This window comes from Camelus ferus, chromosome 31 (genome assembly GCF_009834535.1).
Source record: "Camelus ferus isolate YT-003-E chromosome 31, BCGSAC_Cfer_1.0, whole genome shotgun sequence".
NCBI lineage: Eukaryota > Metazoa > Chordata > Mammalia > Artiodactyla > Camelidae > Camelus > Camelus ferus.
Genome location: NC_045726.1, coordinates 11,127,430 through 11,139,233, shown reverse-complemented (window position 1 = coordinate 11,139,233; position 11,804 = coordinate 11,127,430). Strand labels below are relative to the sequence as shown.

Sequence of the window (11,804 nt, the reverse complement as noted above, 5' to 3'; positions counted from 1 at the left end):
ACCCAGCCAGGCAGGGGATAGGAGAGATGTCTGCCCTGATCCTGGACCTTTTGACCATCCAAAGATCACGCTGGTGGTCAAAACAACAACAAGAACAAAACAAACCCCAAGTGAGTTTGACAATCCTTGTCCCAGAGCGTCTTACTTCACTTCTGAGTTTCATCGCAGGCTCCACTCCTTCAAAACGCCAGCTTCAAAACCTTTTGCTTTCCCAGCCTTGCTTGTAGGCCTTCCTTGGACACAGCTTGTATTCATTTTCTTTTTCTTCCTACTTTTTGGTCCTTGGATAACACCCAGCCAGATTCAGTCCTAAATGTGCCCCAGCCCTTCCCTGCCATGTTCCCTTCTTTGCCAATGCTCTGTCCAGGCTTCCCAGGACTGGTCTGCAGAGCGTGGTGGGGCATAGTGGGTAAGCACGTGCCAGGAAGGAGGAAATGTGTTTGCAAATGGGGAGGTGGTGATGGCGAGCGAAAGAAACACTGCCACCACGCGCCAACCTCTCCTGAGGTGGGGAGACTGAGTGGCTTCCTCCAGGGGACTGGTGGGCAACAGACCAGCAGGAGGACCAGAGTTCAATTAAGGAATATGGTGATGGGGTATCCTGCAGGGGCTCTGATGGTACCGGCTAGTTTGTCTAGGACATGGTGGGATATCCAGTAGGTCTGTTGGAGGGTCTTAAAGTTCAGCATTGGGGAGGAAACACAGTGTAGTGTGGACGTGAGAGTAAAGATGGAACAGATGATCAGAGGGTCTTGTGTTTAGAAGGCACAGTAGAAGACAACAGGACTGACTGGTACAGGAGGAGATGTCAGGTGACACCTATGACCTGAAGATGCTGGTGGCCCCTGGTGAAAAGTTAACCTCAGTAGCCAGCTATGCAATCTTGGAGGCCTCGGTCTCCAAGGGTCTGGACTGGAGACATATTTAAGTACAAGGTGAGACCAATCTCCCAGAAGGTTTTGCTCAAGTGATTGGTTTTTTTTTTCCCCTTTGTTTTACGAGGGGGAGGTAATTAGGTTTATTTATTTATTTCTATTTGGAGGAGGGACTGGGGATTGAACCCAGGACCTTGGGCATGCTAAGCATGCACTCTACCACTTGAGCTATACCCTCCCCACTGCTCAAGTGACTGGGAGAGTGTTGGGCATCCCTCAGGACACTCATAATGGGTCAATCTGCACGGTGTGCAGTCCCTGAGGAACGGTCCCCCACTGGGCAGGAAGGAGGAAGAGAAGAAATTCCAAGATGGCCAAAGGCAAGAGAAATTGTGTCTCCTCTATACATCTATATAGTGAAAAATGACTTCGTCCAAGACACGCAGTATTTTACCTCTGTACCTTTTCACCCTTGGCGGAATGAAGGCTAGTGAGTGTATCTGTGCAAATTCTTGCCCAAGCAAATGAGTTGGAGGTCTCCGAGGGAACGGGCCTCCATCTGTCATTTCTGGCATTTTAAAAGGGGAATCCACTACGGGTGGGCTGAGCACCCTCTCATCCTCGGAGACGAAGCCAAGTGTTTCCGTTCCAGCATTTTGCTCCCAGATCTTCTCTGGAAGAGTTTGAGACCCTTTTTAGCTTGACTTTCTAATCCTATCTGTCCAATTTTTTTTTTTTAGGAATGAAATGCCTTCTTCAAGCAATAGTTAATACAGAACCACAATACACGAAGCAGAAAAAACTCAGAATCTTAACAGCCAATAAACGTGTTTATTTTATAACTTCACATTTATAACGCTTCACTTTGTTTACTGTGGATACTGGAGAACAGTGAGGCCATGTTCATGGATACAAAAAACACATGAAATCAGGGTGTTATCACTTTGGTTAACAGTATTGAAAAGTATAACTTAGAAAGATAAATGATCACAGAGCGTACCATTTTTTTAAAAGCTTTTCTTACAATCTCAGGATATTCTTCAGTTAAAATTATCCACGATCAGAAAGAATAATTTCTTGTAATCACTAACACTAGTCAACAACTGCTGGAAAATTTATCACAAAGTTAACAGACAAAAAGCACTGAAACTCACCACAAGCGCTAAAACAGGTTCCAATGCGATGCCACAACTTGAATGATAGGTTACATATGTACTTGTGACTGCAGGACTGTTAGAACAACGAAGAGAGTGTGCATTGACCAGACAATAAGCACCGTGAAAAATAATAAAAAAAAGAGCCCCTCAATGTATTGAGGCTTTTCCATGTCCCAGGCATCATGCCAAGTGCTTACAAGGCTTTATGTCTTTGGAGCCTACCAACAACCCTATTCTATCATCCTCCCATTTTGAGGAAAAAACTAAAGTTTAGAGGAGTTAAGCCACTTGTTTATTGTATATTCAGAGCTACCACGATGCTGGACATCAATTGTGTTGGCGCCTTGCAATGGAACGATGCTCATTTATGCTCGAAGCATCCTTTACGTCACAAGAAATGCACGGGCTTGATTTAAACACCTGTGAGGTACTATGGCTTCCTTAATCTATGAAGAATTAAAAAGAGTTTGGATATGTGCTCAGATATCACAAGAGAACCTTTCTTCCAAGGTCTGCACAAAATGAGTCAGTCTGGAAAGAAAAGCCAGCCGGCCGGTAAATGCCAATGTGTTAAACTTTGGATATCAACGTTCCCGTGTCTACCTGTTATTTATTAGAGATTTAAAGAGTTTAAAATACATTTTAAAGATGGAACTGCTAAAAAATCCTTGCAGAACTGCAAAGCACAATTTGAAAATGGCTATCAGGGTGGAGAGAGAATTAGCAAGAGTCAGAGAGGACTGGACTTCTGTCCGGCCTCTGCCACCTGCTAGCATTTTGATGTTGAGCAGACCAGTAACCCTGAACCTGTTTCTTCCTCTTTCCAAATGAGCCCCATTACTGCACACGGGGGATGTCCACATGACATGAGATGGGCCTAAAACACCGTGCACAGAGCAGGCCCTCAGTAACGGCCAGCTCTTTCCTGCTCCTCTGCCCTTGGTTGCCACTAAAAATCCTTCTCTCTAACCAGACTGAATCCAAACACGGATCCCCTGCGCATCCCCACTCTTCAGCGGGCCCTCCGGTGATGTCTACCTTTGCTGAGGATGCCTCTCCCACGGGACCTCTGTGTCCTCGGGGGCCTAACACAGCGCCTGGAACCGGCTATCCAACACCCAGCAGAGAAGCAATAAGTGCTTCCCAAGTAAGGAAAGAGAGAAACCTGCGATGCAGATGTTAGTACTCATCTGCCATCAGCACTTCTCTTGGCACCGCGAACTCTTTTACGCGGAAGGCTATTTCGCTTTCACGTGCGGAGGCCGCCGCCTCCTTCCTGAGCCTCTGCGGTTCTCCCAGAGCCCGGCCAGGCGCATAAGTTTATCACCCTTAGCTCTTTTGAACACTGTCTCACGCTGCTCCGACCTAGGAGAGAACCTGCTGATTTGACAAAGGACAACAATTGCCAAGTCAAAGAGCTTGGGTTTTTAAATAGATGGCCAAAGTGATAATTTTCTCACATTTATTTCTTTCTTCTGTGGGATGGGTAACTTGGCTCTATTGGGGGGTATTTAGAGGAAACCTGGTCCAGATTTCTTTAGGTTTATTCTCTCGTATTTGGAATTCAATCTTTTGTTTACTAATAATCTATGTAGGGTCCAAGAAACGCTCTGACATTCTCTTTTTTCTTTTTTTTTTTTTTTTTCTTAAAAGAATCAAGACCTGGCTGGAATGCCTTGCTTTCAACTGTGTACGTTAGAGAAAAAAAGACCGCAAGGTCTTAGCCTGGTAAAGTGATGTCCCCCCGTCCGGGACCATGGGTCCCCTTTGGAGTTGGGTTTTAGTCATCTGCTTCGTGATCCCAGTGTCCATAGCCGTCCCCATCCTCCGGCTCCTCAACATTCTCGTTTTCGAAAGAGGCCTCCTCCTCCTCCTCTTGGCGGATGACCTTCATGAGCTCCAGGAAGCTGGGGGGTGGGCCCTGATCCTTCAGTGCCCTCAGCCTGCACCAGAGGATTTCGCTAAGGCTCGCCCCAGCCATGACCTGCTCCAAGCGGACCTGGTCGGCGATGCTCCGCGGGATGGCCCGCTTCTCCACCGCCCTGCGCAGCAGGGTTTCCAGCCGCAACACGTAGGCGGAGACCTTCTCTCCTTCCTCCTGATAGGACTTCAAGTATTTCACCTGTGAGGTCCTGCGACTCTCCAGGCTCCCGAACACTTGCTTAAATGCCTCCAGGCACGCTTCCGCACTTATGGACGGATTGTCTGCCTGGACTATGTGCATGAGGTCCAGGGCCGGGCCGCGAAGGCTTTCCATCAACCATCGTTTCTTTTCTGCCTCTGCTACCGGCCACTCTGTGACTATCTCAGTGGCCTGTTCCAACCAGATTTCAAAGGGCTCTTCCTCGGGGGCGGGCGCGGCGCTCCCTGAGAACACTCTCAGCTTCCGGTATCTCATTGGGAGTAGCGGCTGAGGGGCGTGGGCGAGTGCCTGTCCCAACAAATGGGCCAGGAACCCCGGTGACGCGCAGGGTGCCGTGGCTGGAGACACGCCCTCGTGCCCAAGCGCTCGGAACATTCCCGAGATTGTCTGCCCCTCTTTTTCTAGAAAGAGGTTCAGCCTTTGAAGAAATTCAATGTCCTGGTTAGGGGTCTTAAAGATCACTTTCCAGATACCCCCCTTTCCCTGAACCTCGCTGGGGATCGCGGAGACATCAGTGTCCTCCAGAAGCTCTAATAACACAGCATTGGCATTCTCCTGCTTCCTGAATATTTTGCCAAGCAGTCGATACCTGCCCAGAGACTTTAAAGCCTCCTGGAGAGTCTTTTGAATCTCGGTCTCATCACAGTCCACTGGTATCCCCATAACCATCAGTGACTTCTGATCATCCACACTCACGATCCTACACCAGTCCTCCAACAGTGCCAGCGCCATTGTCCCAAATATTAACTCGATCTGACTCTACGGGTACCGATTAGTTTGTGGGGCAGAAAGACACTGCCTTAGAACTGAGACTATCCTGGATGAGCTTCTAAACGTTATAACACACCAATGACTGGGTCCTGGGTCAGGTCGCTCCAATAGCAGCTGTCTCAAAATCTTCTGGACCAATCACCCTCACTGCCCGGCCGCAAGGATTCGGCACTTTGTGTTAGGTGTCCAGACCTGACCCCAGTTCTGACAGCACCACTGTCTGTGGTTCTGCAGCCTTGAAGCTGCGGTTTCTCTCCCGCAGCCTCGTAGTGGTGCTGCCCACCCCCGCTCCCCGCCAAATGCACGTAGGACAGCTGCTTTCACCGCCCTCCGGGTCTCTGTCACCTCACCTCTCTTTAGACGGTGGGGAGACACCTCCACTCTGGCACCCGGAACTCCTGGAGGGCAATCTCCCAGCAGAGTGGCTTGGACTCCTGAGGAAACAAAGGTCAGTTTTACCACACTGCCCTCTCCTTCCCAGGAAGCACCTCGACCTGGTTAGGGGGTGGGAGGAGGGGCAGACCAGGGATTCTGCCTCACAGAGGATTTGCGTCTGGTCCACTCTGTCAGGTCTCTTCTCTGCTTATAGTGCCTTTCTTGTTCTCTTGGGGACCTCCTGCAATCTGGCTTCCCCATCATCTGCTCATCAGGCATACCAGTTAATGGAGCCCCCGTTGGTGGACAGAGCTTTCCCTTGTGAAGAATGAAATCAGGAGCCGTGGCTAGATAGATACCTGTTTACACGTTCCAGAATGTTCCATGACAGTCCAGCAGCTTATATATTCAGCTTCTAGCACAGGCAGATGTCACCCAACTCCACCCAAGTGTGTGTCCGGGTGTCTCTTAGCTCCAGCCAAGCCAAGCTGCCTGTATAAATATAATAATAGTATATTTTTACGGCTTGATAGTAACCAATGTGAAGACTGTTGATGCACTTGTTCAAAAACATGGCAGTCCATCACAATTTAATTAAATCTACTAAACAATATTAAGTGGCTTCCTCTCTTTGATTATAAAATCCAGTTAGAAATCACTCAAACATTTAAAACCAACTTAATATAGGTTTAACAATATAATTTTTATAATGTACTTTAATATAGGTACAACAATTTAATAGAAGTTTAACAAATTAAACAAAAAAATTGCAGAGCCAGATAAACAAATCTTGTAATTATGAATGAATTCTCTTTTGCAGTGCCTGGTCAGGCTTTAAAAATGCACAACTAGGAATGTCTTTTGCTATTAAGTTAGTGACATGATACTTTCTTCATAGCAGTTGAACTTGAATGGGTCATTTGAGGACAGAGGAAAAGAGAGGAGAGCTGGTGGAGACCAGGTAACATAAAAAGGGAAGCGCGCCTGTCTATCTCCCCGTTGTTGTCATGGAGAGTGTGTTAAGGGGCTGTGACCATTCTCCCCCAGGCCTGAAATTCTCCATCAGTCCAAATGGGGTCCATATGCCACAGATGCCAACCTGCAGCTGTAGCGACAGCTGCTCCCGCTGCAGTCACATATCCCCAGTCCTTCTGGAAGGCACCGAAAGCAGGTTGAATGCCAGAGGGCGGGGAGGGCAAAATGCTGGCTCATGTCTCCGCCCAGCAGCCCCAGGGATCTGAGTCCAGTGACATCTCCATGCCTCATGTTCCTCTTCTAAGATATGGGAGTGACCTTCCTCCCCAGGATAGAATTTAGAGGTGACATGAGATGTAAAAAGGCATCGAATACCCGGGAAGAAACATCTCTAATGTCCACATAATAACTGTCCTGCTGAAATTAGGCTACTTTGGGGTGGCTTCTTCCTCCAAAGGCCATCTCTACCTGCAGTGCAACCTTCAAATAAAAAGATGGCAAGTGAAACATCTCTGATACACAATAAGGCCACAGGTGGAAATATATGGATATTGGGTGCGGTGGGGGGGGGAGTGAAAAATCTTGTCTTTTCTCACATAAAGATGGGATGAGTTGGAAAAGGAACCAGACTTTCAGGTGGAAGACCCCCCCCCCCACTGGAATTGTTGGATGGTTTAACTAGATAGTCACCTTGGGCAAAGCACCTTAATCTCTAAATCTGTTTCCTACATTGGAACCTTGGAAAGTGGTGATAACGAAGCACTCATTTCATGGGGCTGCCGGGAGTAGGAAAGGATGTAATTCGTGAGGATGTGCTTTATTCAAATGGCATTAAGTCCTACTGCCTGCCTCTGGTTCTCTCTGCCCTGCACACGCATATCCATCTCTCTCCTCCCTCCTCCTCTCCTCATCCGGAGACGCCTTCTCATCTATCATGGTGGGCTTACTTTCAACCTGACACCGGTTGGCCTCCAAATTTAACTCCATTCACCAAATTATCCCTCACAATTGGGGCGCGGGAGGATGTCCGCATTGAATCCGTCCAGGGGCAAGGGCTGACAAGGGGACCGAATCCTTGGTTACTCTGCCTGGAGCGATGCTCCGTTGGTAGTGTCTCAGTCCAAACCCACCTTGGTTACTGAGCATGCTCAGAGCTCCTTCTGGAGCCGCCAAAGGATGGACATCATTTCTACAGGATTTTGCCACTATGGAGAGAAGGGCGGGGCTGTCCATCATGGGCAGGGACTGTTACATGGAAAAGACGCGGGGATAGGCGAAAGCAATGAAGGGTCCTCAGCGAACGTGTTACTGGCATACATCAAAATGCCCCCTGGATGCCGAACCACCCGGCTGTGGCTAGTCAACTCGCGCATACACACCAAGTCCTCATAATCTTTCTGCTGCGTGGCCTCACACCATTCAAGGCACTCATCCCAGTCAGCATCGCATCTCCTTACCCTGCACGGGACGCGCGCGCACTAACGTCGCGGGCACGCGGCGTCTGCCAACCTAGGAAACCCCGCGGCTCTGGCGCAGTGCGCAACGGGGGCGGGGGAACGAGGCGGGGCGCCCAGGAAGCCCAGCAGTGCTGGAGATTTGGGGAGTGGGCTTCAATGTGTGTCCTTCCCCCTGCTTTGGGGGTGAGAGGAAGATACCAGATGAAGACATTCCACTGGCCCCTTCCTGGCGCAGTGGCGCCCTTAGGGTACATGACGCCCTTGGGCAATATAACCGGTCTGCACCCTTTCTCACTATGCACCTAAGTTGCGTGTTGATCTGAAATTTGCAGACTTCACTCTGCTACACTCCCATGAGCTGTAGACTGTCTCCTCTACACCACGCCTCTGCGTTTCTCCCCGCCATTCTGCGCGCTCCCCACCACTGTGGGTGCAAGTGAGAACCTTGTTTCAGCCTCTGCTCCTAGTAGCCCAAGGTCCGTGGGTTTGGTGTCCCGCGCCTCGTATGGCCCCACTGTCCGCACGGCCTGCGCCACACCTTCCCCATCCTCGGCGCCGCCCCGTTCCCCTTCCCCCGGGTGTCCTGGCGCCTGCCACTTGGTGCCCCTTTCCGCATCCATCAGCCCTCATCGCAGGTAAGGGGCAGGGAACCCTCTCCACGGTGGGCCCTCGCCGCAGGCCAGACTCCGCAATGCGGTGGGGAAGAGGCGTCTGGCATGTGGGGGAGAGGGGCGCGGGGGCCAGGGGCTGCGCCCTCCGATCTTCGCCCCCGCGTGCCCTGCCCCATACTTACCCCGGCGCGCCAAGAGCGGTCAGCGGGCCCTCAGCTCCGCATCCATTAGCCAGTGGTCTGGCCGCTTCACTTCCGGAGTGCGGGGCTCCCGGCGGCGCGGCCCTCCCCAGCCTCCCCGCCGCTGCGCTCCCCTCCCCGGCGCCGCGCCCCGCCCCCGCCCCGCCCGCTTCTCCCTCCTCCCGCCGCTGCCGGGAACTGGCAGCCTCTCGGCTCCCGCTGCCGCAGCGTCCGCCTTTCCAGATCCAACTTCGCTGCTCGCCCGAGCTCGTGCGGCGGCGGGGGGCGTGGGCAGGGAGGGGAGAAAGCGGGGTCAGGGGGAGGGACCAGGAGGGGTGCGTCTCTCGCTCGCCATCCCTCCTTCCTTTCTGTACACCTTGCGGTAGGCAGAGAGCGGCCGCCGCGGCAGCAGCCGGTGGGTTTTGTGCATAGAGACAGGCAGACTTAGGGACCGGCAGACGGACAGACGGACAGAGAGGACCCTCCCCAAGCCGCCACGCCATGGCCGAGAGGAAGCAATCCGGGAAGGCAGCAGAGGACGAAGAGGTCCCTGCCTTTTTTAAAAACCTGGGCTCAGGCAGCCCCAAACCCCGGCAGAAATTCTGTGGCATGTTCTGCCCAGTGGAAGGGTCCTCGGAAAACAAGACCATCGACTTTGACTCGCTGTCCGTGGGCCGGGGCTCGGGGCAGGTGGTGGCTCAGCAGCGGGACGTCGCCCACTTGGGCCCGGACCCGCAGCCGCCGTACTCCCGGCAGGGCCGGCGCACAGGCGGGGAGCCATCTGTTGAATCGGGCCGGAAGGTGGAGATCCGGCGGGCCTCGGGCAAGGAAGCCCTGCAGAACATCAACGACCAGGTTGGTATGGGGGCGGGGGGCGGTGTTTGAGACAGAGGACGCTGCGTGAGGATCGCCCCTTCCTTGTCCCTCTACCAGCTCGGTGGAGAACCGAGAATCCCGGCTTGCCCACTGTTCTGCCCCGCCTCGAATGTCGTCTCCCTGCATGTGCACACGCACCCCACCCTGCCCGCCCCTTCTCCGTGAAGGGTGCTGAGAGGCTCTGGCTCGGCAGTGGGCGGCTTTGCGCCCACAAAGGCTGCCCGCGCCTTCCAGGGCCTGGGAGGTAAAGGATGGACCTATCCCCGGCTGGGGGAGTCGGGTAGGGGGTCTCATGGTTGGAGAGGGGGATGGGCCGCGGCTCCATTCTTCTTAAATCCTCCGGGGCGGCTTCCGATTGCAGCTGTGGCTGGCTGCCCCACCCTTTTTTGATGCAGCTCAGAGCGTAGAGTGGAGGGTTCGCAGGAAGGTCAGCGGGCTCCCCGGGGGTCGGGAGGGGCGGGGGCCTCGACGGCCGCTCCCCGCCGCGCCCTGCGCGCTCTCCCAGAGCATCCCCTCTGGCGCCCTCCGCGCTCGCGTCCGGAGCTCGAAGGCCAGGACCATGGTCAGCGCCTCCCCGCACTGCCTGGGAGAATCTCTCTCATCACCCTGACTCCCGCTCACAGCGTGAGAAGAACCAGGGAGGCGTTGGAGTCACGCGAGGAACCGCGACGCTCCTAAATAACCCGTGTGGAGACCAAAGTTCCGCTAAGTATCTCAGCAAGGGCTTCCCACAGCGCTCCCCCCGCCACTCTCTGGGAAGGGCTTTGGGGATGAGGACTAAGTGGATCATATTCAAAGGGTTAAAAGAAAAGAAAAGAAAAAGGAAAATCCCTCACGTTTTGAATAGACGGCCATAGGTGGACTAGACCCCCTATAATGTGTTAGTGGGGAAACAAAGACCAGTTTGGTAAGCCTGATTTCAGAAGATGTTTGGCATCTTCGGCAGATATGTACAGTGCGCATTTCAAGTGCAATAGTCTTCTCACACCATGTGTTTTTTTTTTTTTTCCTTTATCAGGGTGACCTTCATACTCGTGCAGTTTTTTCCCAGTCTTAATTTCTCAACTGATAAATTACAGTGTGAGAGGTTTCAACCCTTGTTTTTGATTTTTTTCCCCATGCCCATTGGTGAAGATGAGAAATCTCCAATGATTGATTATTTATTGACTACCTCTTTTGTGCCTTGTTTTCTGGGTAGGGTGAAGGTTAGCTATAAAAAGTTCAGGGTCATTTCTTCTTAAGGGTCTTCCAGAGTAGCTGGGAGTGGTCTGTACATATTCAATGAGTGATAACAAGCATTTATTGGACATTCAGGTTGTATGCTTACAGTGAACCCATCAGAGAACAGCTAAGGATTGGTGATAATGGTCTGGACATGTTACTATTTCCTGATGTGGCACAGAGTTTTTCACCTTTTGACTTGTATAAGACCAGTTCTAGGAGAGAGAAACCATTTGCTGTCATTTTCAAGTGACAACTAATTACTTACTTGACTCCTCCTCCCCCATCCCTGTCCTCTGATTTATTCACATGTGCATGTGTAAAGGGGGACCTGATATCCATATTTCACTATGAATCAACCAGGAGAACTTAATACAAAAACTCCATTTGTTCCAAGTGATCAGACAATTAAACCAAAAGTTTCTATAATGTAGCTTATCCTGAAAGCTGAGTGAGTGTGAAATACTTCCCTATATAAACATATAGGTGAGAGTCAGACCATGATCATATAACATCATGGGTGTGTGATGTTCATCTTCATCTAGTTGTGATGATAACTCTAATGTCCTAAAGGGAGCAGGAAAATGCCTTGAGATAAGGAAGGGATCGTTTAAAAACTGGCAGATCAGGGCGCAGAGGTTGAGAGTGGCCATCCCTATGATAATGGCAGTGAATTAAAACCCAGGGGGTTTGAGAGGCAAAGTTTCACTGGGTTCAGTAACACATCATTTTTCCTGTCCGTTTAGAAGCTTAGCTGTTTGATCATCAGAGCTACCTATTTGAACACTCTCTGAATTTAACAGAAATTCTAAATTGTAAACCTAGGGCACATGGAGTGGAAGATTTGAAGAGGAAATACCTAACAAATACGCAAGGCAATTTCAGCCCCTGGAAACCCACGTTTGCCTTAGGTGCCCAGTTATTAGTAGCAGAGGGTGATTCTGGCTTGATCTTTTGGCAGCCTTCCCTGAATTTTATTTTCAAAGTTGCCTTATCACATAAGGGCTGTTCATATGGGATTTTTTTCATTTGTGACTAACAGCATTTACCAGGATCAGTACTTAGAGTGTTTGAAGATTTCATGTCCATGCAAGAGAGAAGAGGCATCTGAGGGTGCGTGTGTATGTATATAACAATGCTGATTCCCCAAAGCATGGTTGGGCC

At 51.0% G+C, this 11,804-nt stretch overlaps 2 protein-coding genes across 2 annotated transcripts in view; one reads left to right on the top strand and one right to left on the bottom strand.

Moving 5' to 3' along the window:
• Positions 1-1,686: 1,686 nt before the first annotated feature.
• Positions 1,687-8,677, bottom strand: PNMA2 (PNMA family member 2). The gene is made up of 3 exons (XM_032470878.1): positions 8,547-8,677; positions 5,681-5,813; positions 1,687-5,380 (listed from the first exon to the last, which is right to left on the bottom strand). The coding sequence occupies exon 3, from the start codon at positions 4,905-4,907 to the stop codon at positions 3,813-3,815; it is 1,095 nt and encodes a 364-aa protein (XP_032326769.1). The 5' UTR covers positions 4,908-5,380; positions 5,681-5,813; positions 8,547-8,677; the 3' UTR covers positions 1,687-3,812.
• Positions 8,678-9,029: 352 nt separating this feature from the next.
• DPYSL2 (dihydropyrimidinase like 2) overlaps positions 9,030-11,804 on the top strand; it is a 90,788-nt gene continuing 88,013 nt past the window's right edge. The window contains 1 exon segment of the mRNA XM_032470944.1: positions 9,030-9,398. Coding sequence (XP_032326835.1) covers positions 9,045-9,398 — 354 coding nt within the window. The 5' untranslated portion in view covers positions 9,030-9,044.